Genomic DNA, 27,299 nt, shown 5'->3' with positions numbered 1-27,299 from the left:
TTTTAAATATGAGTTTCTATCTTTGCTACTTTCCCTTGAGCAAATAAGTATAATTGTATACAAAAATAGCATAGGGTCATTTAGGACTTGTATCCTAAAAGCTGAATAACTTTTTGGTTGACCTGCATAAAATAAAAACAAAACAGAGTATTTCCACCTTTTTGTAATGATTCTGTACCTTTTAAGAAATCAGACACAGTGTCTTTGATTTTATTAATGCCCCCTTCAATTTATCTTACAGAAAATCTGAAGTAAAATAGATATTAGGATTAGTTGGAGAGTGTTACGATGCCACCCTGTTGGAGCCATTCTAAGATGCTGGGACTAAACTACACCAAGAAACACTTTCTCTCCAGGCCAATACTCAACAGACACTGCCAGAAGTTATACAACACAATACCTTTCCCTCTGCATGCGCTACATCATGTGTTTTGTTTATTAACTTTTTCTAAATACTACTTCCAGTGTGCCAAACTGACTTCACAATCTAGCAATGTTAAAAAGTATTACCTTAGCATTTATTATTTTCAGAATTAAGAGCCCTGCCTGTGCATATTTTAATTACATGACATTTCATGCTCTAAAATGTGCTCATTTTAAATACTTTTTTCTTGATTGATTCTCAGTAAGGCAAGATAAGTTATATTTTTTATTCTTTGTTCTGATGATAGTTTTAATCCAATAATAAGGCCTTGTGGTTAAGTTCTTAAGTTGAGTCAGCAGAAGCAGGAAGGTGATTGCCAGCCCCTGGTGCTAACATAAGAGCAGGAACCTTCTATCTATAGCCACACTGAAGATGTAAACATGGATACTGTTTTGTTATGTCTGTTCTAACACTCTAATTCTCCATTCTCCATATTATCCAGGTATCCTTGAGACTTGAGGTAACAGGCAATGTAGTGTTACTTGGGTGCCTTACATATGTGATCTTTATTTATTGTTTTTCCCAACAATCTTTCCCACCTTAACTTACAATACATGCTATTAGAAGCTCTGCAGGGCTTGGGGTGTGCTGTGGATATGAGCCAGGTCAGGCTGCTGTTAATCCCTTTGGTGCACCTGACTTTGCTCCCTGCATATGTTCTCTCCGTTCTCAGCTCATCCTGCTCTGAGCTCATCCTGCTGCTATTATTATTCTTTGTGATGCTCCTACCATTCATCCAGCCTTGGACACCTGCACTCAAATATGAGAGCCTGAGAAACAGAGGAGGGAGTGCTTTGAAGTGAACAGAGGATGGACCAAAGTTTTTAGTACTGTTTCTTTCTGGTTCCTTCCTACAGTGGCTGCTGCAAGGCCTAGAGTGGAGAGATACCATTTTTCCATGAGTTGAGCCTATCCACAGACCCACTCAAAATAATGACTACAATTTGGCCACCTCAGATAAACACACAACCTGTCTTTGAGTCTTGAAAACTAGGTTCAACTAAATTGTTTTTTGTTTGTTTTCACAGTATCTAAAAAGGGACAATTCAAAGAATAATCTTCATGCATTGGAAAAGTAGGAAGAATTTAAGAAAATTCTCTCTAGGTAGTAGAAAATTTAGTATTTCTGTGTATTTTCTCACACCTAAAACAATTAATAATAATTTATCAGTATCATGAAATATACAATCAGTGTTCAAGTATTTTTACCATGTTTTAAAAAAAATCCAACCATGCCAGCTATGCCCACTATGCCCAACTATGCCACTGCGTTGCATTTGGTTTATATGGGATGTCTGTCCAGAGAAAGTCCAGCCATGGTTCATATAGTGAAAGTGGTTTGTGCAACATCAGTGTAACCTGGCAGCCAAGGTGAGTGGACTGGAAAGTATATGTGTGAACAATGATGGTTTCACTGTACTTGTCATTGGGTACAGTAGATGCCACAGAGTGAGGATGTGGACTGCGTGGCCATTGCTTTCAAAATGATTGAGTACAGCAATGAATCTGCATCAAATTTTGAGTTATGCTTGAACATCCCTCCGTGGAACTATTCAAATGATTCAGAAGGCCTGCAACTATGGGCAGCTGGTGATTGGCAGCTTCATCACAACAATGTGCCTGTTCATGCATCATATTTTATGCAGAGTTTTTTTGTAAAACATCAAATCAGCCCCACTACAGCACAGATTTGGTGCCCTGCCACTTCTGCCTTTTCCCAAAACTAAATTCACCTTTGAAAGGGAAGAGATTTCAGACCATCCTTGAGATTCAGGAAAATGCAATGGGACAGCTGATGGCAACTGGGAGAACTTTGAGAGGTCCCAAGGTACCTACTTTGAAGAGAACTGAGGTATCATTGTCCTATGTACAATGTTTCTGGTATCTTCTTCAGTGAATGTCTCTATTATTCATATTACATGGCTGGATACCTAATGGACAGACCTTGTATGTCTCCTAAGTAGGGCAACCATATCATTTATTATATAAATTAGGAAACTTTAATAACAGAAATGGATTCTATTAATAATTTTACTGAAACAACAGACATAAACCTGAATTGTCATGGACAAATTGGGATATCTGTTTACTACTTTTTAAAAATTATGTAAAAAATATGTAACATTAAATTTACCATCTTAACCATTTTAAGTATACAGTAAGCAGTATTAAATATATTCATGTTGTTCAGCAGATCTCTAGAACTTTTTCATCTTGCAATATTGAAGTACTTTACCCACTAAACACTAATACCCCTCCCCCTTCTCACTCAGCCTTTAGTAATCACTTTTCCCTTTCTGTTTCTATCATTTTGACCACTTTTGATACTTCATATAAGTGGAATCATATAATATTTGGCTCATTTCACTTAGTATAATGTCCTTAAGGTTTATTCATGCTGTAGTATATAATAGAATTTCCTTCTTTTTAAAGCTGCACAATATTGTATGTGTATGCCAGATATTCTTTATCCATTCAACTATTGATGGATGTTTGGGTTGCTTCTACCTCTTGGCTATAATGAATAATGCTGTGAGAAACAAAGGTGTTCTAATAACTCTTTGAGATCCTGTTTTCAGTTTTTGTGGATGTATAACTAGAAGTGGAATTGTTGGATCATATGGTAATTCTATTTTTAATTTGTTGAGGAGGCTCCATATTATTTTCCATAGTAGCTGTACCATTTAACATACCAACTAACAGTGCACAAGGGTTCCAAATTACTCACATCTTTAACAACACTCTTATTAATTTTCTGGTATTTTTTTATAGTGGCCATTCTGACAGGTGTGAGGTGATAGCTCATTGTGGTTTTGGTCTACATTTCCCTAATAATTAGTGATTTTGAGCATCTTTTCATGTGCTTATTGGTCATTTATATATCTTCTTTGGCAAAATGTCTATTTAAGTCCTTTCCCAGTTTAATAAAGGTTATTTATTTTTTGTTGTTGTCAAGTTATATAAGTTCCTTATAGGTTCTGGATATTAACCCCTTATCAAATATATGATTTTAATTGTTTTCTTCCATTGCATATTTTGCCTTTTCACTCTGTTGTTTCCTTTGACACACAAAAATTTTAAGTTTAATGTAGTCCTATTTGTCTGTTTTATATCTTGTTAACTGTGCTTTTTGGTCATCCAAGAAATCATTGCCAAATCAAAAGTCTCGAAGATTTTATTGTTTGTTATCTTCTAAAAATTTAATAATTTCAGGTTTTAGATTTAAGTCTTTAATCACATTTGAGTTGACTTTTCTGTATGATGTAAGGGTCCAACTTCTTTTCTTTTTGCATGTAGCTATCCGATTATCTTTGCCTTTTATTTTTTGTAATCTATAGAAACAAAAGGCTACCAGTTGCTGAAGCAGTCTACCCTTGAATATAATACAAATCAAACTGAAGACAGATTCCAAAAGGATGCTTCTGCATCACAACTGTCAGGTAAGCAAGGGAGGATTCAGCACTTGAAATCAGTGTCTAGGAGACGCAGGGTAGTGGCCAGTGCTGTGTTCAGGGAAGAGTGATCATTCTTTGAAGGTTTCTGGAGTTTGGTTTGTAACATTGTCACTGGGTCAGAATGAACCAGTACTTTTTTAATCATTAATGAACGAGAGTTTGGAAAAGTCTTCCCTCCTGCATATGTGCTGGCCCCGCAAGGCTTGGATTCTACCTGTGTGTATCATGATACTAACTTGTCACTAAATACCACAGAACATACTTCAAATTACTTTTCTTATCACATCTACCAATTTCTTTTTTTTAATTTGTTTTAAATTTTAGAGAGAGAGGAAGGTAGAGAGGAAGAGAGAGAGAAATGTTGATTGGTTGTCTTCTGCAAGTGCCACAATGGGGTATGGAGCACACAGCCCAAAACCCAGGTGTGCGCCCTGGCCAGGAATTGAATCATCAACCTTTCAGTTTGTGGGATGACACCCAACCAACTGAGCCACGCCTGCCAGGGCATATCCTCCAACTTCTTATTCATCAATGAGGACCATCATCTTAGGCTATCCTCTCTCACCAGAATTTTGGGGTTTGGGGTGGTAAGAACTAGTTTTAGGCTTTCATGTATTTTCTTTAGTCTAGAAAGTTTAAGTGTAATTTTCTGTTTTTTATAGTTTATTATGTTTTTATTATTTTCAGTGGTTTTTATGTTATTACACCCTTTTCTTAGTATAGCACCTCAGTTCCATTTGTGAAAGCAAATGAATTAATACAGAGGGGTGTAAACGTCAATGTTACTTTTACATAATTTCACCATGCCATAATTTCACCTATGAGAATAAATAATGATTTCTTAATATCACGTAATGCCCTGTCCATACTCAGATTTCCCAGTTGCCTCAAAGTTATATTCACCAGACAAACATTTTTTTGAGGGATATACTTATGGTGCATCAGACTTATCTTTGAAGAGCTATTTCCTAGATAATATTAGTGTTAGGATTAGTTGCTGAAAACTTAATTTATTTTGGTGGTTTTGAGAATTCAGTGAGCCACTGAAGGTTAAATACCAAGCAGTATGCCTGTTAGTGAAAGACCTCTTGGGAGGGCTGGCTGTGTTGGTGATGGTGGTTATTTGAACACCACAAACATGAGATGTTATAGTTTGTTGAGGTATAAAACAGCGCCTCTGCCCCTAATGGAAGTCTTCATCACTTTGGAGAGATACAGCACTTGTGAGCTCTTAAATGTTTCCTTTTCATCACCTTCTTTACTTGAGTGACAGAATTAGAACCCAGAGGGATCTTAGAAAGTACGTATCCAAACCCTTCATTTTACAAGTGAGGTCACAACAGAGTAATGTCTCTTATTAAGCATTATAGCTGGTTAGCAGACATACATAGTTTGGAAGGTGACTCCACAAATATGTTTTGGTAAGTGTATTTTTGGATAGTTAATTGGACATGTTCAAAGGATAAGTACATTTGATATAAGTTTTAATCCATTGGATGTGTATTAAGATTATAGTACTATTAATATTAATCATTAACATATTTTTTTAATTTATTCATAAGGGAAGTGATACTTTATAGGTTTTATAGTAAAACACCCCTAGATTCAGTTTGCTCACTCCATACTCTAAATTACACTGCGTGCTTTGCAAGATTCTAAATTTTCCATCATTAGCATCTTAGAAGTGCTTCTAATACTGTTAGCTGTCATTGTTAGATACTACCTTTAGTATTTATTTTACATTTGATCATGCATTACTTTTTCATTCTCATTCTTACTTGGATACTAAGGACTTCTCTGAGCTCCAGAAAGAAGCAGGAAGGGAGGCTGGGAGGGCAGAGGGATATGGAAGCCAAGTTCCAGTGTTAAAATTCATAGCACTATTCCAGGTAGTGGTGGGGATGTGCACTCTGAACTCAGAAGCCACCCCCAATTCTAACTATTGAAGAAGTGCATATTTCAGTTACTTTCTACATCAGATGTCTTAGGTCTTTGTCTCTGGACCTATCTCTCAGAAAAGCCACTTAAACCTTGTGCCTTTTTTTCATATCTATAATTGCCTGGGCCTATAAAGCAAATGCTGACCCTGCTCAAGCTGAGTTATCAGGAGAATCACGCCGCTGCAGAGGTTATAAATGCAGGCAAGCAGATTACAGGTTGGAAACTAGGCCAATGACTTTTGCTGAGATGCCCATGCACTGTCTATCTGTGATCTTGGGCAGTTGACACTTAAGAATCACATTTATAACAGACACATCCAAGTCTGAGGATTCTCAGGATGCACAGGTCAGGAATTTTTCTGAAAGCTGAGGGCACCATGGAGTTCCCCCAACTCCAGGGAAAGAGGTGCATTGGGCATCTTCTCAATCAGCATTTTCAGGCTGGTTAAGGGGTGCCCTTGAAGTTTTTCAGTGGAGATTCAGTCACCTCTGCAAGATGGAAAAAGGAGATTTGGCAGAGAGACTTAAAGGTGGGTGGTGGTGTTACAGAACCCTGCCTATGCTGTTCTGGAACAGCTGTGGGGTTCGATTGCCTACCACCAAGAAGTGTAACTCCCAATGCAGAAAGTTTGGTGAAAAAGGAAAGGGGTTGTTTATTTAAAGGTTGTACAGATTCAGAATGATGGCGGATTTGTGATGTTAAATCCCACTCCCTTTAAAACATACCAAAACACATAATTCTGCCCCCCTTTTCCAACCCCGGCCAGTTTCAGACTATGCCAGTCAGAGGTACCATCTTTCAAAAACGCAGAAGTCCATGGCTCAGCATTCCCAGCCACAGTTCAGCATCCCAGGCTTCTCCCACTAATCCATACTTGTTTAGGCAGGTACCACAATTTCCAGCTCCTCAGCTGTGCCCCTGTGTTCTCCAGCCAGGTTTCCCAGTGGGTCTCCTCTTTCTTACCCCAGCTCTTAATCCCAAACCATGTGGCACCTCCTTATACATCAGGCCTTATGGTGGACCTGTGGGGGCCCTTCTACACCCTTTCAAACTTCATGGCTACTACATTGTGACTCCCCTTTACTCTCTCTCCTTTATGGCAGACCAGCCCCCTATTTTAAAATGCTGACTGAGAGCTTCCTACATGACCTCATATTAGGCACTACATGTTCTAAAAGTCACTTAGACCTTTTACCCAGGTGGTAGCACTCAGGAAGGACATGGCTATCCACTTGCCATTGTTATGAGGAGTATCTTAAACCATATCATCCACTCTCCCCCCAACCAAGGGCTGCGGGGACTTTGGAGACCTCAGACTCTGCACCCCATTTCAGTGTGAGCAACCATCATCCAGGAGCATCAGTTATTTTGACACTTGGTTCCTGGCACCCATTATCGTAGCTTGATGCTGTATTAAGGCCCATGTGTTTACACATGCATCTTGGCCATTTAAAATGGTGCTCTTTGAGCCCTGGCCAGGTGGCTTAGTTAATTGAAGTATTATCCCATACACCAAAAGGTTGCAGGTTTGATTCCCAGGTAGGGCACATAACCTAGGTTGGAGGTTCAGTCCCTGTTTGGAGTGCATATAAGAGGCAACCAGTAGATGTTCTCTCTCTATCTTCCTCTCCTTCTAAAATCAGACATATCCTCAGATGAAGAATAAATGAATACATACATATGTACATACATAATATACATACATACCAACATGTTATTCCTTGCCTCAGAAGCTCCTTGCTTTCTGTGGCTTGAACAGCATCTTCCTCTGTTGCTATTTGTTTTATTAAAGTTACTGTGAGGTCTCTTCTTCATTGCAATCATTGCTGCATGGTGGCTAACATCTCCTGTTTGTACTTGTCACAGGTTTGAACATTGGTAGCAGTACATTGAAGACAAAGACAACTAACAAAATTACTTCAGAAGCTAGTTTTTCCTCTAGCGAAGGAAATCCTTTGTCAAGGTAAAGTCATGAAACCCGTTCTGAATAGTGGCAACAAGAAGAGAAATGTCACTGCACAGTGAATCAGACTTTAGCTACGTTATTTTGTTGTGTGATGTGATAGAATGTTATAGTTTGGGGGTTTTGTTTATCTAAACTAACTGTTGAAACTTTAGTCTACATTTGAAAATATTTGCACCAGAGCCTATTATGTTTTGCAGCTGTTGTTTCCTTGGTTTAAGACTCAATTGACACCTCAGTGAACCACAAATTAGTGTCTACAGCTGCTCTCACTAGGACTGCTTAGAGGCCACACAATGGAAAAGGGCAAAGAGAAAACATCAAACCTTAAAGGAAATAAAGTGGCCTGTTTTTTCTTTCTGAGGCAGCTGATATACATGCCAACAATTGCTGGATATTTGTTTTTGTACTCCCTCTTTGTACTAAGTATTGGGGTTAGATACTTTCTTGCTTATTTTCCTGTAAGGAACAAAACTTATTTTTTCACATTTGTTAAACTGTAGCACTTCTTGTACATTTTTCAAGCAATGATAAATGAGTTCTATGCTGGATTTGTCATCAGCATTCAATACTAATGATGCTGTGACATTGAGTCACTTAGGAAGAATTTATAGATGGGAAAAGAAGCAATCGTCTTATGAAATGCCTACATTTTCTGATTTGGGATAAATATAATTTAAAACAGGACAAGTTTCCTTTTCTTAGTAACATTTCTCATATTAAAAAGTCCTTCTGATGATTGCAGTACATTTGAATTAACTGCTTATTACCCCATTGAAAATTTAAAACAGGAACTTTACATTTCTAGTATCCTAAAAGATTAAATGATTTGATCCAGAAATACAGTATTTTTAAAATGCTTTTTTGTTTCTATTTTGAAAAACATTGCAATATTTTTAGGACCTGGGATATTTTTAAATAATAGTGATTTTTCTGAAATTGAATTCTTTTAGAAATCTGATAAGTTCAGTTTTAGGAATTACTTATTTAATTATGAGAAGTTATTATCTTTAATACCTGGGTTCTCATCCATGGCTTTGAAGAAAGTGAAAGATAAATTATGGGTCAGGAAGAGTATTATGGTATTATATTTTTATAATTATACTATAACTGCAAGTTCTAGGTCTTCTAAAATAAATTTTAAAAGACAATAAATTCTACAGGTATTTTTTAGGGCTTACTGTTACCAGTTGGCATATGCATACATTTAGTTTTTATAGATGGTTAGAAATGTTTTTATTATATTTTAGAGGCATTAAAAACAATACTTCATAACCTTTATATATATTCTTCAAATATTTTTAAAATATATTCAGAAAGCTGTTGGATTCTGTACAGCATTTTTTCTCAGCCTGATCATTTCACATCTTACATCTGCATTTCATTATAAAATCAAACTTTTTTCTTCTTCAGTTTGAGGCAGGGGCCTTTTTGTTACTACTGTTGTTTGTGCATGAAATTAATTTCTTAAATAAATTACAAATAATCATATCACCTTAAGAAAAAAAAGTCTCGAAGAAGCTTTGATTCTAATCCAGTGAGGAAAAGGTCTGGGAGCCCAGTAAGTGGGTTTGGTTTTATCTGGTTTTGTTCTTATGCTGGGTTTGGTTTTGTTAATATACCACCTTGGGCTTTGGAGAGCTCCAGTTTTGCTGTTTGTGCCTGGATTCACTGAAATTATTTAGAGGCTTACATTTAAAGATCCCACTTACTGCAGTCACTCCTCATGCTTTATTGCTTTTACAAGTGGTCTCAAAACCAGTACTTGAGAATAAACATAACAGTGCCAGTGCTGCTGTAGCACTTTTAAAAATTCTTCTTCACTCTTTTTTGTCAGTGAGCTGATGAGCAACCTTAAAAAAAAAAAAAAAAAAGACCCTGCTAGACCTTAAGAAAAAAATGGCTTCCTCTGATGTCCCAGAAACAATAATTATGATGTGCTAGTTAAGCCCAAACTACAGCTGAGGGATTTTACTTTAAAGCAGCGGCTTGGGTGCAAAACTACATTTATAGCTCTTTGTCTGCACCTCATTATGTGTGGGCCTGATTCATTAAGTAATTGGTTTGCAGTTGTTTACATGAGTATTAAGGCCTTCTTTTCAGCTGCCTTTGAGAGATACATTGTGCAAATGTTGCCTGCAATGAATGCAGAATGAGGGCCAGAGGGTCCATCCTATTGGCTAAACAGTATACTCTGTTGAAAAGCCAGAGAAAGGGATTGGGTGCTGCTTTGCATAGCAATGGTTTTCTTAATAAGCGTTACAGATTAATACACACAAGCTATAAAAGATGCAAAGAGATACTCTTAGCACATTTATACATGCTCATTTCATTGTGATGTGGTAGGGTCCGGATACTTTCATATTATGTTTTTCAGAGCAGCAGCTTCAGTGCATGAGCCGTAATAGAATCTGATGTTTATTGTATTATACTAGTAAATCACAGGCAAGTAGGCAGATTGGCAACAGTTTATTATTAAAGATTCTTTCAGGGTAAATCTTTTTCTACCATTGAATTTGCTTCAGCAAAATCATTTTGTGGTTGAGTGGGGATGAAAGGCATAATGTACGAAGGAGTGAGTCCTAATAGGAAGCCGTTCTCCGAGTAAAGACCACTTGTTCTCTTTTGTTCAGGGGTGCATGCCAGAGCTTCCTCTCCTCTGAAAACACTGTCTTGCTTTACCTTCCCCAGGAAACGATTTTCACTCTCCCGGATCCTTTCTGGAGAGTATATTTTAACAACCTGTCGTGTAAATTCAGTTTACTGGCTGGATCAAGATAACATTTTACCAAAAGAAAGAAAGAAACGTTTTATCAAAAGAAATGGATGTGTGCTTACAACATAATTGCCTGGGGGAAAGATAGCCAAGTTCACCCAGCCATTGCAGGCACCCTGGGAGGCCTCCTTGGGTGGCCTTCTATGCCAGCCCTGCAGCCATAGGAGTAGCCAGCGGAGGGCGCCAGGCTGCAGCTGATGTTTGGTGGGGCTGTGGTATTTTTCTTCGTGACAGGTCATTTCCCCTTGGGATGATGTGAAGATCACAAAGAAATAAAAATGAGGTTTTCTTGATGTGCTTTAGGTTCTCATATGAAAGACCTCCTTCTCCATCTCTTGCTTAGCAAACCTGCAGCTTCCTAAATAATCCACATGCTTTTCATCACAAACTAGTATATTTTACTTTTTCTACACAGAGCACAAAAGACCAAATTTTCTTGATTATCTGAAGGGAAGAGGTTAGTTAAGAAATTGACCCCAGGGAGCTAAAAAATGTCATTTGTTGCAGGGCCCCTGGTTAACCATCAGGGGGCACTCAGACTTTGTTGAATTAGACTGTGTCAGACTCTGCCTATAAAACTTAAAATTAGTATTTACAGATATTTGTTGGCACACTTATTGGGATTTATTCTTTTTGGATTATTTTTAGCCTTCTATTTTTCAGGAACATGTCTATTTTGAGGAAAATTCTAGCCAAAGATACTATGTAAGACATTTTAATATTTCTAACTAGCAGTCAAAATCAATAAAAATTGTAGAATTCTGATTCTAGAGACCACAAATTCTCATAAATTAGTTATTTTCAGGCTTATAAAAAGACCCTAGAACTGGAAGGACATTTCCTGCTGAAGCCTTTTCTCATTGTCTCCAACGCTATAGACCATGTTCTTGGCAGGATACTCAGTCTCATTGCTGAATTCAGCTGACATGACCTCAAAGTCACATTAACTTGGGTAGTTTGTTAACGTGCTGTGGCTATCTTTTTCTTTAAAAAAATGATATTGACCTTGAAGTTGAGAGTCAGTGTGTTATTAACATTAAGACATCCCCCACATATGCTGTTCTCCAAATTCCTTCTCTCTACAAGCCAAGAAAGAGCATCCAGCACCCTAGCCTATTTTACTTCTGTTGCTGCCAGTTATGAGTTCCTGTTGCCTACACCCCCCCTCAAGCATTGAGTGGCCTGCAGTCTGGAGCACCCTCCCAGCCAGTTGCCCCAGGTCTGTGTGCTCATTAGGTGCCCACATGTCATTTCCTCTCACAGTATACTATGTCATGTGCACTGGCTTTTATTCCTACACTTTTTCTGGAATGCTGTTGCCACACCCTTTCACCTAACTGGCGCATACTAGATTATCAAGGCTTAACTTCTGACCTTTTGAGAGTTTCCTGAGCAGAGGCTGTGGTGCTGTGGCTATTTCTATTATCAATCTGTTTCTGGGAACTCCTCACTGAGGTTTGGGTGGCTTTTCTCATTAACCAGTGCTCAATAACCATTGGACTTCCTGTGTGAGTAATCAGCAGTATATAGCTCCACCATTCACTGAAACATCATTTTTTTAAGTATATTCTGTTGATTAGGCTATTACAGTTGTCCCAATTTTTACCCCCTTGCCCCATCCACTTGGTATTCCCTTCCCTCTAGCAATCCCCTCACCCCTTAGTTCACGTCCATTGGTCATATATAAGTTCTTTGGCTTCTAAATTTCTTAAACTATTCTTAACACCCCCCCTGTCTATTTTGTACCTACCAATTTGCTTCTTAACCCCTGTAACTTTTCCCCCATTTTCCCCATTCCTCCCTCCCAGCTGATTGATAACCCTCCAAATGATTTCCATATCTATGATTCTGTTCCTGTTCTAGTTGTTTGCTTAGCTTATTTTTGTTTTCATTTTTTAGACTCAGTGGTTGATAGTTTTGAGTTGTCATTTTAATGATCATAGTTTTGATCTTTTTTTTTCTTAAATAAGTCCCTTTAATATTTCATATAATATGGGATTAGTATTGATTAACTCTTTTAGCTTTGCCTTATCAGGGAGGCGTTTTATCTGTCCTTCAATTCTAAATGATAACTTTGCTGGATAGAGTAATCTTAGTTGTAGGTCCTTGCTTTTCATCACTTTGAAAACTTGCCAGTCCATTCTTGCCTGCAAAATTTCTTTTGAGAAATCAGCTGATAGTCTTATGGGTACTCCTTTGTAGATAACTCTCTGCTTTTCTCTTTCCTTTTATGACTCTCTCTTTATCTTTAACCTTTGGCATTTTAATTATGATGTGTCTTGGTGTGGTCCTCTTTGGGTCACTCTTTGTGCTTCCTGGACCTGTATGTGTATTTCCTTCACCAAATTAGGGAAATTTTGTTTCATTATTTTTTCAAATAAGTTTTCAATTTCTTGCTTTTTCTCTTGTCCTTGTAGCATCTCTGTGATTTGGATGTTGGCACTTTTGGAGATGTCCCAGAGTCTTATTCTCTCCTCATTTAAAAAAAATTCTTGTTTCTGCACTCTGTTCTGGCTGAATGTTTATTCCTCCTTTATGTTCCAAATCATTGATTTGCACCTTGGCTTCCTTCCCTCATTGTTGGTTCCCTGTGGATTTTTATTTATTTCACTTAGCATAGCCTTCACTTCTTCCTTTATGCTTTTGCTGCACTCAAATACGTTCTCTGAGCATCCTTATCACCAGTGTTTTGAACTCTGCATCTGATAGATTGGCTATCTCCATTTTTTTTCTTTTTTATTTATTTATTTATTTATTTTTTAATTTTATTTAGTTATTTTTCAAGTACAGTTTTTTGTCTATTTTTCCCATCCCAGCCTCCCCCGCCCCTTGCTCCCCACCTCCCTCCCATTTCCACCCCCCTTAGTTCTCGTCCCTGTGTCCTTCCTATTTGTTCCTCCAAATCCCTCCCCCTTTTTCCCCCTTAACTTCCCTTCCTTCTCCCCCTCTGGTCACTATCCCCTTGTTCTCTATTTCAGTGTCTTTGTTTTTTGGTTTTTGTTTTTTTTCTGCTTGCTTGTTTGTTTTGTTGTTTAGCTTCCTGTTAAAGGTGAGATCATATGGTATTTGTCTTTCAGCACCTGGCCTATTTCACTCAGCATAATGCTTTCCAGTTCCATCCATGTTGTTGCAAATGGTAGTAGCTCCTTCTTTCTCTCTGCAGCATAGAATTCCATTGTGTATATGTACCACCATTTTTGGATCCATTCATTTACTGATGGGCACCTAGGTTGCTTCCAACTCTTGGCTATTGTAAATTGTGCTGCTATGAACATTGTGGTGCATAGGTTCTTTGATATTGATGTTTTAGGGTTCTTAGGATCTAATCCCAGCAGTGGAATTGCTGGGTCAAAAGGCAGGTCGATTTTTATTTTTCTGAGAAAATTCCATACTGTTTTCCATAATGGTTGTACCAGTCTGCAATCCCACCAACAGTGAACTAAGGACCCCTTTTCCCCACAACCCCTCCAACATTTGTTGTTTGTTGCTTTGTTTATGATAGCCATCCTGACTGGTGTAAAGTGGTATCTCATTGGGCTATCTCCATTTTGTTCAGTTATTTTTCTGGGGTTTTGTTCTGTTCTTTCATTTGGACCATGTTTCTTTGACTCCTCAATTTGGCAGCCTCCCTGTGTTTGTGTCTGTGTATTGGGTAAAGCTGCATTGACTCCCTATCTTAGCATACCTATTAAGCTATATGGGGTGGACACTTAGGTATCACCATGGTGGGGCAACCCACTTCACCATTTTGTGGCTCAGTATGGGGGGGGGGGTTGGCAAGGAGGCAATGCTGCTGCCTAACTGCTGGAGGCTTGCTTGGCACTTGCCCCATTTCCAGTCATTTCACCAGTTTCCTGTATGCAGCTGGTGCCTCTCCATCTACCACCCTGGTGGTGGTTCCTGGAGTGGGCGGGTTTGTATACATTCTAGGACCATGTAGGCCCTTTAAACTCCTGAGAGACCTGCAGTTTCTTCTGCCACCCCAACTCCCACTAGTTTTTACAGCTAGCAGTTATGGGACTTTATCTTCCAGCGCTAGAACCCTGAGCTACATGGTCTGGCCTGGGATCACTTGCTCCCAAGGCACCCCTCCTGATCCTTATCTACCACGTGTGAATGTGGGACCACCCATTCTGCCAGCCGCTGCTGACATCTTGTCATTGCCATACTGTTTCCTCTCTACCCCAGGCATTCGTCTCTACCTCATCTGGATGAATATGGCTTCTTTAAATCCTTGGTTGTCAAACTTCCATACAATTTTATTTTCTGGCAGTTCTGGGTATTTTTTGTTTTGAGGTTAGTTTTGATCCTTCTTATGGTAGCACAAGGATGTGAAGCCTGTCTACCTATGCTTCCATCTTAACTGGACCAATCTTCGTAGCTTTATAAAAGTCAATTACCCTCACCTCTATATGGCATCATGTACCCCAGCTACAGAATCACATACTTCATTAAGTTATCTACATGAGTCTGTAGAAGAGGGAGAGGTGTAGGCAAACACATTTTCAAAAGGAGACTCTTGCAGTCAATTTTGATTACATCCTTTCTGTTTGTGTGTTCTGCATTCTGTTTTCAGGGAGCAGGACATGGGTGAGCACACTTACAGAGTGTTTTATTGAGGTTCTTACCTGAATTTGATGAGCACTTGTGGGCTCTTGACATATGTTGGGGGCCTGGAGTGTTTTCCCCCCAATCCTACTACCATCATTCTCAGCTCACTCTGAAACTTTCTGTTATGGCTTGCGTCACAGTTATTTGGTGTCTTCCTCCACTGAAGCGTAAGAGCCCCAAGAGCAGAGATCAAGTGTGTCTTATTGGTTGCTGCAGCCCCAGCACAGAGCCTGATGCATAGTCATCTGAGAAAGTGAGTGAGTGAGTGAGTGAGTGAGTGAGTGAGTGAGTGAGTGAGTGAGTGAATGAGCAAACTATTACAGACTAGATATTCTGCCCACTCCTTGTGGACAGCCTGGTAGAGGCAGTTTTCCTGGCTCTTCCATTCTGATTCCCATCCATCAGGCTCCTCAAGGAGGACACTTCATACAGCTTGGGCCTGTTTCAACCCAGTCCGTCTCCAAATCTTACCCTTTCTTGGCCCCCTGTGCCTGAATATTCATCTCCTCTACTTAGAACCCATGAAACCAAACTACGTACATGCCTTGCTTTGTCCAAATGTCTAGACATTGCAGCAGTGCTGCTTCCCCCAAAACTTGCTGTTTATAGACTCTCGATAGGATTATCTCTGAGATTATCAGAATGCTTCAATGAAGGCATTACTACCTCATTTTACAAGCAGGAAAATGGATGCTTAGAAGGTTAGGAAGCTTGCCCAGGGCCATGCAATAGGCAGCATTGGGTTTTACGAATAGAGTATCTCTGGCCCCCCAGCTGACACTGTCCTAGCTTCTGAAAGGAACTCCCATAACAAGTAACACACTGGGACAGGGACCAGTTGTTTCATCTACCCAGGTTTTCCCTACCCTGCTGTTTTACCACTCTATACAAGGCCCTGTGGACACAGAGGTTTGCAACCTGTGAATTTTGTGTGTAGGGAAAAACATTTTTATCTACTTCTGTCCCACCACTGGCTGTCTTTGTGTGTCTTGGAACATATTCCTTAACCTCTATGGAACTCACCCGAGGATATCTTTATTGATTTTAGAAAGAGAGAAATATCAATTGGTTGCCTCCCGTATCCTGACTGAGAATCAAACCTGTGACCTCCTGGTGTATGAGACAATGCTCTAACCAACTGAGCTACCTGGCCAGGACTCTGCTATAATTTAATAATAGGCTTCTTAGAAAGCAATAGTTTCATTTTCCATGTTTCATTTTTGTGTCCACTGTTGGTTCCACAAAGCAAAACTATACTTGCAGGTGTACTTGTCATCCAGTTTTGTGTTTATGTTGACTATATCTAGTGATATTAGCCTTTTGTTCATATAAAATGAACAGTTAACACATAATTTTGACTATTTTCTTTAGTACCCTGTATCATGATTACATGCCATAGGTATTGACTCTGTTCCAGGTGCTGAACTTAGAATAAAACTATTCTGTTTAGATCCTGACAGACCTTAGTTTCTTAAGTTTAGCAAGGTTGAGAACAAATGTGACTCTGATTAGAGCTGCCCTAATTTGGTTTATCAATAGCAGAAGAATTTATGAATAATTACTGATGTGCATCAAAAAGTAATATTGGCTTAATGGATAGAGGGAAGATATGTGATAAAGTCAATGTTGCAAAATGTTAACAGTTGAGAATATCCCTGGTTGCACATGTGGTGTCACTGTACAGCTAAGGGGGAAAAAATTACCAGACCTACTGGAAAATTCTTCAGAAATCATTGTCCAATTACAATGACACCAGTAGAACACGGTCCCATTTTAATTTAATCATTTGTCTGTGGCATCTTACCTGAAAATGATTTATTTTTAAGTAGGACCTCCAGTCTAATTGTAAACTTCTAAGGGAAAAATACCAAGAGTACTATCTTAGATTCCAAGAGTTATTACCCTTGAGAGATGATGCAGGGAAAGCAGACTCTGATTTGCAGTACACATCGGCCTTGTTTCACCACAGGCTGGGAAAACTGTGGCCCTGGGACTAAGGCCTGGTCACTGCCTGGTTGTGTGTAGTGTTCAGTGGTTTTTACATTTAAATGGTTGGGAAAAGTCTAAAGGAAAATAATGGTGCATGATAGCTGACAGTTATATGAAACTCAATTTCAGGGTCTCTTAATGAAGTTTCATTTTAATATAGCCATGCCTATTTGTTTACATATTGTGTATGGCCATTTTTGTGCTGCAGCCGCACAGTTGAGTAGACAGAGACAATATGGCCCATACCACTGAACCATTTACTCTCTGGCTTTTCACAACAACCCTCTGCTAACCTCCGCCTTACAAGATAGAAATGTTACTTTCATGCTTTCAGGGAAGATTAGGGAGATTCTGAGGTCATCTGATGGAGTATGGTAACCATATCCTGTGGCCTATAACTTTAACTCTTGCATTTCTTATGGTTTCAAAAGTGAGTTTGTTTTTGTTTTTCTCTCATTTATGCTAGCAGCTAAATAAGTGGGCCCTAAGCAGCACTACAAGAAAAGTTCTCACACTGTCCCCTTTGAACTTGTCTTAGCTTTACATGTTAGTGACCCCAAAAAGAATGTTGCCCCTGAGAATTATGTATAGTAAAAATCAGCCTTGACTTGCAGTGTCGCATCAACTTGCATAAATGGTTTCCCAAAGGGAAAAATCATTACCCCATAGATGTGAAGACTGAGTAGGAAATACCTGAAAGCATCTTCCACCTTTCCCAGTGGGTGAACTGCATTAATTTAGGTCTGAAACATGTTTCTTGTAAGAAAGAATGTTTTTGGTAAGAAACTTGAACAACGTGATTCTGAACTCACGTAATAAGTAGAAATAATACAAATGAAATAATGTATCATCAAATAATGATCGAGGGCCTTTAAGCAGGGCCCTGTGTTTAGTGAGGCTCATGTATTCATTCCACATACATTCACTGAGTATATACTAAGTGCACAGGTTATCCAGCTGAGCTGAAACAGGTGTGGTTGCTGCCATCATGGAGCTTACTGTCTAGAGGGGAGAGATCACCCGTCAGTCAGTTACACAAATGGATGTGAAATAGCAGCTTTGATGAGAGCTTAAGTTAGAGGGTGGCATTGGGGGATATAGGATGGGAAGACTCCAGCAAAAGGGCACAGTGAAGTCTGGAGCATCAACCTTAAATGTACTGTTCGTGATTTAATTTTCCAACTAAAAACAACAGGAAGGCCTTGAAGAGTTTTTAGCAAGGAAGAGGGGTGATCAGATTTCAGTTTCAAAAAATTTACTGGGTGCAAAGTGGAAAAGATGAATGTGATGTCACCAGTCAGGGGACTATTACAAAGGTTTAAAAAAAAAAGGTCCGGGTAAGAGATGCTAGTTTTGTTGACTAGACAGGAGAAGGAACCTGGTTTGGCTGGAAGGGGACCAGCCTGGGAAGATCATGAGTTTGGTAATGGCCAGGCATGTTCACCATGAGGCACTTTGGAGGCAGCCAAGTACAGTTGGTAAATGAGCATTGGACATATTCCTGGGGCTCAAACAAGTATCCCAGGCCATGGGGACCTGGCTTATGCCAGACTGCCTCTTTGCCCTTGCTCATGCCAAGGGATCCTGGCTGCCATATCCCTCTGAATTCTGCTCTTCGGTCCTGAGCTGTGAAATCCTTTCCATCTTTCAAAGCAAACCCAAGAGGCTCCTTGCTTCCTTGAGGATCCTGCAGTCACCCCATAACATAGCCTGTGCACTCAGTTCTCCCAGCCAGCAGTGCCCTCACCCTCTCCCCCTCTGTCTCTTATTATGGGGCCACAGCTGACAAATTAGCCTGTCTTTGCACCCTGCTAGTGTTTTATAATCTACCTTTCCCCTCTAGCACCTAGCCCAGTGTCTTCATGAAATGAGAGGTGGGTAAATAGTAGACAAAACCCACAGTTGCGTTTAATGTGTGTACACACACACTTTATGTAAGATGAATCTTTTTAATGTCATGTTGTTGGTCCCCACCTTACTGGCAGTCTCCGTGACTGTCAGTTAGCACTGGACCCTCTCAGATGGTAATGGAGCCATCTTCTACTCTTCTTGGAGAAATGGCCACAGACCACTAGTTGGTCATAGCAAATAAACAGGCACCAAGTTTAAAAGGAGCATTGGCATATACTGAGCCTAGAAGATGATACCTTAGTGGAACTTGTTTTACTGAAGAAATGAATGTGTACATTGTGGCAACTATGGGAAAATGCAGATTTTTAAGCCATGGGATAACCAGGCTTGAGCCAAAGGGAAGGAGAAGAGTTCATAGGGTTTCTTGCATCAAGAGGACTGTGGTCCCAGCTGTGAGAAGAACAGTGATGGTGCACTTTGGGGTCTATGTCTTTTCTCAGCATTCTTCCCATCTAAAACGATGGAACCTGTTTCATTGAAATAATCTTGTAAATCTATATACAAGTGAGTACTTTGGCAAAAACACAAGAAAATAAATCAAAGTAGCAAGCCGTACAGAAGTAGTGGTTTCTTGTTTAATACCTCTTTTGATGATTCAGTGTTTTTAAAGAGATAACAGGCTCAAAATGGAATTAGTTGTGCTAAAGCCCATTACATCAATCCCAGACTTAATATCTGACCTAATTTCAGTTTCAACCTTCTCTAAGAATGTAATATTTATCAGTCAGTCTAAATTGTCCAATTAGTATCAATGAGACAATCTGTCACAATGGTCTTCCCCGCCCCACCCCACCCCCAATGGAAACTGAGACAATGTGCTTGATAAAACCCCCACCTCCTACTAAAGGCCTGAAACAATCCTTTCTTTTCTTTTGCTAATGATTTTCTTGTTCCACCCAATTTCTGCCTACAAAAGCCTTCCATATGGTACAGCTTCTTGGGGCTCTTCTGTATTTCCTAGATGACATGCTGCCCAATTCATGAATTGTTCAGTAAAGCCAATTACATCTTCATATTTACTTGGTTGAATTTTTGTTCTTTAATAGTATGAGACTTAAAGAATTTAAGTATAATTTAAAAATTGAATGGTGCTCCCCAAGGGGACTTTTAAATTCATTAAAAATGCAAAAACTCTTGAAAAGGAATACTGAGATGGGCATCCCACAGAGCCAGTTTCTTGTTTTATTGGCTTTAGTAAACACAAGCTGCTAGATAGATATTAGATGCCATAGACACTTGCATTTTTATGAATGTGATACATGGAGACCTAAATGGTTTTCCAGGATACTCCCATTTTTCTCTACCATGTGTTAAAATGTTTAACTAAGGAAACAAAGTTTATTTTGAAATATTTTGTTAAACTATTAAATATTGGTATCACTTGACAAAGATAAGTATTTTAACTTCTTGCCAGCTGATCCTTTTAACATCTTGAACTCCTACTTAAGGTATTTCTCTTTCAGTTTGCCTCAAATGCTAAAGCTGTACACATTAGTGTTTTCCAATGACTTAAAGGGATATCATTCTTCTGCCTCACTGCCAAGCATTCATTCTCCAGCAACAGCAAAGTGTGCAGTGTCGCACAGCACACACAAGGCCTCCGAGAACCAACATTCAGGGACAGCAGAGAAGATGTCGGGACCCTCCCACCAAAGCATCAACGAACACCTCTGGCCATAGAAGTCCTGACATTTTCTTTTTCCTTATTTTTTAAAATTCCAGTTTATTGTTGGACAGTAGTGTTTCCTACCTACATCAAACAGGCCAAAAAGGTAAATAAATAAACAGAAACTTCATTAAAAAAAAGTAAAAAAGTAATCTTTTATCTTTGGCCTTTTTAACCATCTCCTACTAGTGAACTGTTTATTGTATAGTTAAGTAGATACACAGAAAAAAATACTGAAATGCTTGGAATAAGATTATTTTGTTGTTGTTGTTTTAGCCTTTTTACAAGGTCTTTTTTTCTCCATTGAAACTATAATGAACATGGTCACACCACAAGTAAAGTTGGAGGTAGGACAGAGAACACTCCAAAGGTTGGTTTGGTCATCTGAGATCAAAAAAAATAGCTGACCCCTAACAACATGTACAAAAACATAAAATGAAAATAAAAAATACAAATAAATTTACCTTTTTAAAGTACTTTTTTTAAAAAGCAGGAAATTTTGGTTTTGTTTGGGTGGAGGACAGTGTATGTCATCTGTGGGTGGCTCTGCCAGTGGTGGGTGCACAGGCAGGTGGGACGGACTCTCTACTCAAAGATAATCACATTTAGATTGTCAGATGGGAAGTGGATGGCCTTTTTTAAAAGATTAACTTTTCCTTTGCCAGATTGGGGTAATTCTCCTTTATTATTTGTTCAAATAAGTTTTCCACTCATGGCTGTTCCTCTTCCCCTTCCGGTACCCCTATAATTTGGGTGTTAGAGCGTTTAAAGATGTCCTGGAGGTTCCTAAGTCTCTCCTAATTTTTTTGAATTCTTGTTTCTTCATATTTTTCTGTTTAGTCATTTTTTTCTTTCTTCTGGTCCACTCCCTTGATTTCAGTCCCAGTTTCCTTTCCATCACTATTGGTTCCCTGTGCATTTTGCCTCATTTCACTTAGTTTAGCCTCCATTTTTTCATCTAATTTGTGACTAAAATCAACCAGTTCTGTGAGCATCCTGATCAGCAGTGTTTTGAACTGTGCATCTGAAAGTTTGGCTATTTCTTGGTCGCTTAGAGTTATAGGCTCTGGGGCTTTGAGTTCTTCTTGAGCCATGTTTTGGTCTGTTCGCAGCCGTTAGGTATGAGGAGCAGAGCCTTAGGTGTTCACCAGGGTGGGGCCGCCCAGGTTGCTGGGTTGTGATCTGGCAAAGGCAGTAGACTTCCAGGAAATCCAGGAAGCTCAGAGAGTCCCAAAGAAGATGGACCCAAGAAGGAACACACCAAGGCACATCATCATTACATTAGCCAAGATGAAAATGAAGGAGAGAATCCTAGAAGCAGCAAGAGATAAGGGGACAGTCACCTACAAAGGAGTTCCCATCAGACTGTCAGCTGATTTCTCAAGAGAGACCTTCCAGGCAGGAAGGGGCTGGAAAGAAGTATTTCAACTCATGAAATCCAAAGACCTACATCCAAGATTGATCTATCCAGCAAAGCTTTCATTTAAAATGGAAGGACAGATAAAGTGCTTCTCAGATAAGATCAAATTCAAGGAGTTCATCATCACTAAGTCCTTATTATATGAAATGTTAAAGGTACTGATCTAAGAAAAAGAAGACAAAAAATATGAACAGTGAAAGGACAGCAAACTCACAGTTATTAACAACCACACCTAAAACAAAAGCAAACTAAGGAAAGCTAGATCAGGAGTGGAACCATAGAAATGAAGATCACATGGAGGGTTAGCAACAGGGGAGTGGGAGGAGGAGAAGGGGAGAAAAGGTACAGAAAATAAGTAGTATAGGCAGTAGGAAGAAAATAAATAGGGGGAGGGCAAGAATAATATGGGAAATATAGAATCTAAAGAACTTGAGACACGTGGTCATAAGCTAAAGGGAGGATTGTTGGGGGAGGGGTGCAAGGTGGAGGGGAATGAAGGGGGGAAATAGAACAACTGTAAAGGTATAATCAAGAAAATTAAAAAATAAATAATTTTTAAAAAGATTAACTTTTCCTTTTTTTCTGTCTAGTCATCCTCATTGGTTGTGGGTCGACTTTCTTCCCAAGTCCCCCCATGTGCCACAGATGAGAGTAAATATGACTGAGACATGATGTGATCTGCTTGGGGAGAAGAAGTGGCCACTTTCCCAAAGGAAAAAGGCCGTGAGCAGTGGCCAGTTTCTCTGGGGGAAAAGGCCTCAAGCCCCCTCCTCCAGGGCCTTTTATGGGGTTGTAATACACAGGAATACTGGGCAGGAAGGATCAAACAGTAGATAACATTTTAAAGAAACCTGAGGGCTTACTATGAGTCAGAGTCTGTCAGGAACAGAGTTTTAGGGTTTCTTGCTCGAACCCTTATCATATGAATGAAAGCACTCTTAGCAGAGCAGATTTCACAGGTTTATCAGCAAGTCTTTGTGATGCCAGATTTTTCCCCAGGGCACGCTCTAGCAAGGCAGGGAGCTGCGCCTCTCCCCACCAGGTGTTCAGGCTTAAGGGGATTAGAGCCAGGAAGCGCCTCTCCCAGAGAACATGGGGACTCCGGCTTTGTCAAAGCCAGGAGGTGAGAGTCCATTGCTCCCTCTTTGTTGCAGCCCCCTCCCCCCACCGAGTCCTTCCATGAAGGCCTCCCAAGTGATGGAGTCTGGTTAAGGTTGCCCCCCTGCTGGGAGGGGTCTTTCCTGTCATTGACTTCCCACCAAGCTTCGGGGGCAGGGAGAGGAAACTGAGGCATCATTTGCTACCAGAGACAAGCTTTGTCTCCTGCAGCTCACATTCCAAAGGTTGTCCCTTGCCCTTAGCCACAAGGGGTAGAGATACAATTCCTAGAACCAGGCAGAGTTGTCCACAACAATTGGTCTTCTGCTTCTTGGTGTCAACATTATCCTCACCATCTTCAGCTGCCCATTTGCTCGTAGCTGCCCAGTTAAAGAATTTTTTATTGTTTGTGCTAGTAACAGTTGTCCCAATTTTTCTGCCCTTGCCCCCATCCTCCCAGCCTGCTCCCTCATTCCCACAGTCAATCCCCACACATTGTTCATGTCCATTGGTGATGTATATATGATCTTTGTCTAATCCTTCCACCTTCTTTCAGTCAGTTCCCTCACCCTTCCCCTCTTAGAGCTGTCAGTTGTTTCATGTTTCTGTGCCTTTGATTATCTTTTGCCCATTAGTTTATTTTGATCAGTAGATTCCAGTTGTAAGTCAGATCATATGGTATTTGTCTTTCCTTGACTAACTTATTTCACTTAGCATAATAGTATCCAGTTCTATCAATGCAGTTGCTAAAAGTAAGACTTGGTTTTTTTTTTACTGCTACATAGTGGCCCATTGTGTAAGTGTACCACAGCTTTTTTATTCACTCATTTACTGATGGGTAATTAGGCTGTTTCCAGCATTTGGCTATGGTATATAGTGCTGCTATGAACATAGAGGTACATATATTCTTTTGAATTGATGTTTTGGAATTCTTTGGTTGTATTCCCAGCAGTGGAATCACTGGGTCAAAAGACAGTTCCATTTTGAATTTTTTGAGGAAACTCCATCTGTTTTCAGGAGTAATTGCACTAGTCTGTATTCCCACCAACAGTGCACTAGGGTTCCCTTTTCTCTATACCCTCGCCAGCATTTCTTGTTTGTTGATTTATTAATGATAGCCTTTTTGACAGGTGTGAGGTTATATCTCATTGTGGTTTTAATTTGCATCTCTGTGATGGCTAGTGATTCTGAGCATCCTTTTGTATGTCTCTGGGCCTTCTGTATGTCCTTCTTGGAGAAGTGTCTATTTTTGGTCCTTTGCCTCTTTTTAAAAATAGGATTGTTTGTGTTCCTGGTGTTATGTTGTATAAGTTTTTTTATATATTTTGGAGATTAAGCTGTTGTCCAATGTATCATTGGCAAATATGTCCTCCCATACAGTTGGTTCCCTTTTTGTGTTGTTGCTGGTTTCTTTAGCATGCAGAAGCTTTTTAGTTTGATGTAGTTCCATTAGTTTATTTTTTCCTGTATTTCCCTGGCCCTAGGAAATATCTCAGCAAAATTACTGCTACCTGGGATGTCTGAAATTTTACTGCCTATGTTTTCCACTAAGACTTTTATGATACCATGACTGACTTATATCACAGCCTTTTATCCATTTTGAGTTTATTCTGGTATACAGTGTAAGCTGGTGGTCTAGTTTCATTTTTTGCAAGTACTAGTCCATTTCTACCAACACCATTTACTGAAGAAACTGTATTGACTCCATTGTTTGTTCATGCCCCCTTTGTCAAGTATTAATTGACCATAGACACATGGGTTTATTGCTGGGCTCTTCTGCTTCACTGATCTGTGTATCAGTTCTTATGTCAGTACCCCACTGTTTTGATTATAGTGACCTTGTAGCATAGGTTTATATCAGGTATTGTGACCTATTCAACTTTGTTCTTCTTTCTCAAGATTGCTGTGGCTATTTGGGGGTCTTTTTGTTCCATATAAATTATTAATGATGGTCATTCTTCCAGTCCAAGAATAGGGTATATGCTTCCATTTATTTGTATCTTCCTCAGTTTCTTTCTTCAGTGTTCTATATTATTCCAAGTAAGGTCTTTTACCTCCTTGGTTTAATTTATTCCTAGGTATCTCATATTTTTTTATTGTAGTAGTAAATGGGATTATTACCTTAGTTTTTCCCTCTGGTAGTTCATTGTTGGTGTACAAAATTGTCATTGATTTCTGAATATTGATTTTGTATCCTACTGCTTTGCCCAATTCAGTTGTTAGGTTGAGTATTTTTCTGGTGGAGCCTATAGGGTTTTCTACGTACACTATCATGTCATCTGGAAAAATTGACAGTTTTACTTCTTCCTTTCCAGTTTCGATGCTTTTTATTTCTTCTTCTTGTCTGATTGCTATGGCTAGGACCTCCAGTACTATGTTGAATAAGATAGGTGAAAGGAAGAACCCTGGACTTTTTCCTGATCTTAAGGGAAAAGCTTTTAGATTTTGCCCATTGAGTATGATATTGGTAGTAGCTTTTTCATTTATGGCCTTTATTATGTTAGATATGCTCCCTGCATTCCCATTTTGCTGAGTGTTTTTATCATAAATGGGTCCTGGATTTTATCAAATGCTTTTTCTGCATCTATTGATATAATCACGTGATTTTGTCTTTCACTTTTTTTGTGATATATCACATTTATTGATTTGTGAATATTGTACCATCCTTGAATCCCTGAAATAAATCCCACTTGAACATGGTGTATGATCTTTTAAATGTATTTTTGGATTTGGTTTGCTAGTATTTTGTTGAGAATTTTAGCATCTATGTTCATCAGAGATATTGGTCTCTAATTTTCTTTCTTTGTTGTGTCTTTTCCTCATTTGGGGATTAAGATAATACTGGCCTCATAAAAAGAGTTTGGGTGCACCCCCTCTTCTTGAATTTTTGGAAATAGTTTGAGAAAGAGAAGTGTTAGTTCTTCCTTGAATGTTTGATATAATTTGCCTGTGAAGCTATCTGGACCAGGGATTTTGTGTGTCAGTAGTTTTTTTATTACTGCTTCAGTTCCACTAGTCGCTATTGGGCTATTTAGGTTTTCTGCTTCTTCCTGATTCAGATTTGGAAGATTTTATTAAATAATGAATGTGGTAACAGTGATCCATGCATTCCATGCATTTCTAGAAATTCATCCATTTTACCCAGGTTGTCCAATTTCTAGGCATGTAGTTTTTTTATAATTTCTTACAATCCTTTGTATTTCTGTAGTATCTGTTGTTACTTCTCTTTCATTTCTGATTTTATTTATTTTTTGGTTTGGGGGGACCTCTCTCTATCTCTCTCCTTTTTTTTTTTTTTTTTTGAAGGGTCTGGTTAACAGTTCGTCAATTTTGTTTATCTTTTCAAAGAACCACCTCCTAGTTTCATCATCCTTTGAATTGTTTTTTAGTCTCTATGTAATTTAATTCAGCTCTGATCTTATTTCCTTCCTTCTGTTTGCTTTGGGCTTTGTTTCTTGTTGTTTTTCTAGTTATTTTAGATGTAGGATTAGGTTGTTTATTTGAGATTTTTCTATTTTCTTTAGATAGGTCTGAATTGCTATGAACTTCCTGGTCAGGACTGCCTTCAATGTATCCCATAGGTTTTCAGCTGTGTCTTCATTTCATTTGTTTGCAGATTTTTTTTAATTTCTTCCTTGATCTCACTGTTACCGCATTCATTATTTAATAACATGTTATTCAGCCTCCGTGTATTTGAATGTTTTTGAGTTTTTGCAAAGTTGGTCTCCAGGTTCAAACCATTGTTATCCAAGAAGATGTTTGGTATGTTTTCAATTTTCTTAAATTTGTTGAGGCTACCCTATTCTGTGGTCTAACTTTGGGAATGATCCTAGTTCATTTGAGAAGAATATGTATTTTGCTACTTTGGGGTAAAGTATTCTATAAATATCAATTCCATGCATTCGACCTAGAATGTCGTTCAATTCTGCAATATTTTTACTGATGTTTTGCTTGGAAGATCTATTCATTGGTGACAATCCGCTACAATGACTGTATTGCTGTATATCTCTTTCTTAAAGTCCTTCAATATTTTCTTTATATACTT

General features: G+C 38.9%; 1 protein-coding gene across 1 annotated transcript in view; it reads left to right on the top strand.

Annotated features, from left to right (window-relative positions):
* KIZ (kizuna centrosomal protein) overlaps positions 1–27,299 on the top strand; it is a gene marked incomplete at its 5' end in the record, with an annotated part of 94,747 nt that overhangs the window by 54,312 nt on the left and 13,136 nt on the right. Inside the window, 2 exons of the mRNA XM_053663528.1 lie at positions 3,763–3,864; positions 7,687–7,783. Coding sequence (XP_053519503.1) covers positions 3,763–3,864; positions 7,687–7,783 — 199 coding nt within the window. The remainder of the gene's footprint in view (positions 1–3,762; positions 3,865–7,686; positions 7,784–27,299) is intronic.

The sequence above is a fragment of the Artibeus jamaicensis genome, unplaced genomic scaffold (assembly GCF_021234435.1).
Source record: "Artibeus jamaicensis isolate MK-2021 breed Jamaican fruit bat unplaced genomic scaffold, CSHL_Jam_final contig_320, whole genome shotgun sequence".
NCBI classification, from domain to species: domain Eukaryota; kingdom Metazoa; phylum Chordata; class Mammalia; order Chiroptera; family Phyllostomidae; genus Artibeus; species Artibeus jamaicensis.
The sequence above is the reverse complement of the archived record's forward strand: the minus strand, read 5'-3'. Positions and strand labels throughout refer to the sequence as shown.